Source organism: Montipora foliosa, chromosome 1 (genome assembly GCF_036669935.1).
Source record: "Montipora foliosa isolate CH-2021 chromosome 1, ASM3666993v2, whole genome shotgun sequence".
Classification (NCBI taxonomy): domain Eukaryota; kingdom Metazoa; phylum Cnidaria; class Anthozoa; order Scleractinia; family Acroporidae; genus Montipora; species Montipora foliosa.
The window spans coordinates 64,765,857-64,768,356 of record NC_090869.1 but is presented as its reverse complement, the minus strand read 5'-3'; the positions used below and the strand labels follow the sequence as shown (position 1 = coordinate 64,768,356).

Sequence of the window (2,500 nt, the reverse complement as noted above, 5' to 3'; positions counted from 1 at the left end):
TGAGTCAAACGTGATAAATGTCGAGAAGTAGATGTTTTCCTCAATCTAAAAAAATTACCCCCGATCGACTTAGCCAGATTTCTGATGTCCCGTTTAAAACAACTTGATCAGTACGCAGCTATCACAATGGCTCTCTTGATACACAAACCAAAATATGCAACGGATATTATTATTATTATTATTATTATTATTATTATTATTGTTATTGTTATTATTATCATTATTATTATTATTATTGTTGTTGTTATTATAGTCAAGCTATCTCTAAATGCTGTTGTTACGTACCATGCAAACGCAAAGATAAATTCCTTAATGAAGATGGACAGAAACGCAGTATCCACTTCACTAACATACCGTTCTATTGAGTAAATAATTTATATATTTATGACTCGCTTACGGCTCGGTAGTGTCAATTACAATAACCCCTTATATTGTAGCTAACACTTATGATCCTATAATTCATTGATAGGTTTAGTGAGCGCCCCGACGCTAATCGAACAAACTTCGATAATTTTCTCAAAGCAATGTTGGCGGTTTTTCAGGTGAGTACGGTTTTCTGTCAAAAGGGAATTTAACCACCGAAAAATGGCAATAGGAATGAAAACAGCAAACTTCTACTTATTTAATGAGAAAAACAACGGATTGAAGCTAGCCAGCATAACAGGCGCTTTAATCTTATGACTCGCGGTTTGCGCTCGCATCGGGATTGCCCGCGCTCGCGTCGCGATTGCCCTCGCTGGCTCAAAAATAAAAAAAAAACAGCGTCCGTTATGTAGGCCAGATTGAAGTATGAAATAAACGCTGATTATTCTTAGATTACACCTGACGTCACGGGGCTCTGGAAAGAACAATGGCGAAAAAGTCTTTTGGGAATTTGACTCTATTATTATGCAAAAATTGAGTTACATTTTTGTATTGTTTTGGGCATTAATATAGCCGTCTCGAATGCATCATAAGCCGTGTTCACACTAAACGTTGATTATAATCAACTGAAGTATATTATTCAGGCTATCATTATTCAATTATGGTTCTGTTTACATCTGCGAAAATGCAACTACAACAGGCAGGGTAACCCCGCAGTGTGAGACAAAATGGCGCCGTATCGCGGGGCTGCCACGACGATCATCGCCATGCTTGAGGCGAGAAGAAAACCAAAGATGGCTTCCGAGATGAGGATAGAAGACAAATCCTAATCTTCGCTCCATGAAGCGAATACTAAGAAGTTTCGTCTGCTCATACCATCACGTGTTCGCCATTCTGTTAACGTTCAAGCACGCTCTGTAATTACTTCAAACAACCGTAATTATAATCCAATTATAATCACGTACTGTAATTGGTTGATTTGAACCCATTCGAAACTTAATTGGATTATAATTCGATCATAATCGAGGCCTAATGTGAACACGGCTGTATTCGTGGTTGTACTGAAAGAGATGTTACATGTTAATCTTGGCTGTTGACTCGGGGATACTCGGAAAGTTTCGAGTCTCCTATAGCTCAAAGGTAGAGCTGCATCCGAACTCGCAATCGGAAGGTCGTCGGGTCGTTACTTGCAAAGGAGGACACGGATTCTTTCCGAGTATCCCCGAGTCAACATCCTCAAATAAATTTCTTTATAATATTCATTATCATCATCGTCATAAGAAGTAGAAGAAGTGAGATTTTCTTTAGCCTATAGCCCTAATTGGGAGAAGTAGTAACTAGAACTTAATCAAATTAAATCACTAAAATGAAATAAACGGGGGGGAATCCCAGAGTTACCGGAGGAAACCTCTCGGATCAGAAAAAAACCCAAGGAAATGCAACCAACAAAGTGAAACTGCATATGAGGATAGAGACGAATGCTCTGCTGATGTTCTACCCAATTCATAAGCTTAGAATGCATCTCGATATTCTTATATACTATATAGCCTGCGAAAAGTGGAGGCGAACGGTGCGGCCGCGAGACGCGAGACTCGTCGGCGCGCTTCGTCCCCCAGGTAGTCCGCAAACTCGCTCGCGCGCCAAAACGAAAAGAAAGAGAGTAGCGTTTGAGTTAGAAAGCCAAACTCCAGAGCCTGCTCGCCAGGTATTCATACTCAACCATTGCTCATACATCAACCAATATAATCGAAACAACATTATTTTAATCTCTTTAGATTATGACGGGCGAAGATTGGAATACCGTGATGAACGACGGGATCGTTGCATCCGGAGGGGCTCACACAATAGGCGGAATGTTGTCCTCACTTTATTTCGTCTCTCTTGTGATTCTGGGAAATTGTATCCTTTAAGCAATGAAAAATGGTCAACAAAATAGCAATGATGGTGTAACGTGCCTGTTTCAGCTTTAGTATATGTAACACCATACCACATCGTTTTGCACTAAGGCGCAACAGACGCGTTGTTATTCCGGATTTAAGGTCTTTTATTGAAAAATTGAGAACGGTTGGCTAGTGTTAAATGAAGTTTTATTGTTAGTGTTTCCCTAGGGATTCAAAACACCAGAGAGTTGACACTA

General features: G+C 39.9%; 1 protein-coding gene across 6 annotated transcripts in view; it reads left to right on the top strand.

The window, feature by feature from the left end:
- LOC138004840 (voltage-dependent calcium channel type A subunit alpha-1-like) overlaps positions 1–2,500 on the top strand; it is a 114,884-nt gene that overhangs the window by 57,033 nt on the left and 55,351 nt on the right. For all 6 annotated transcript variants that reach the window (XR_011123804.1, XM_068851182.1, XM_068851179.1 and 3 more), the window contains 2 exons: positions 470–542; positions 2,139–2,262. Coding sequence is in view for 5 of the 6 variants with exons in the window: in XM_068851182.1 (XP_068707283.1) it covers positions 470–542; positions 2,139–2,262 (197 nt within the window). In the remaining variant the exon portion in view is untranslated. The remainder of the gene's footprint in view (positions 1–469; positions 543–2,138; positions 2,263–2,500) is intronic.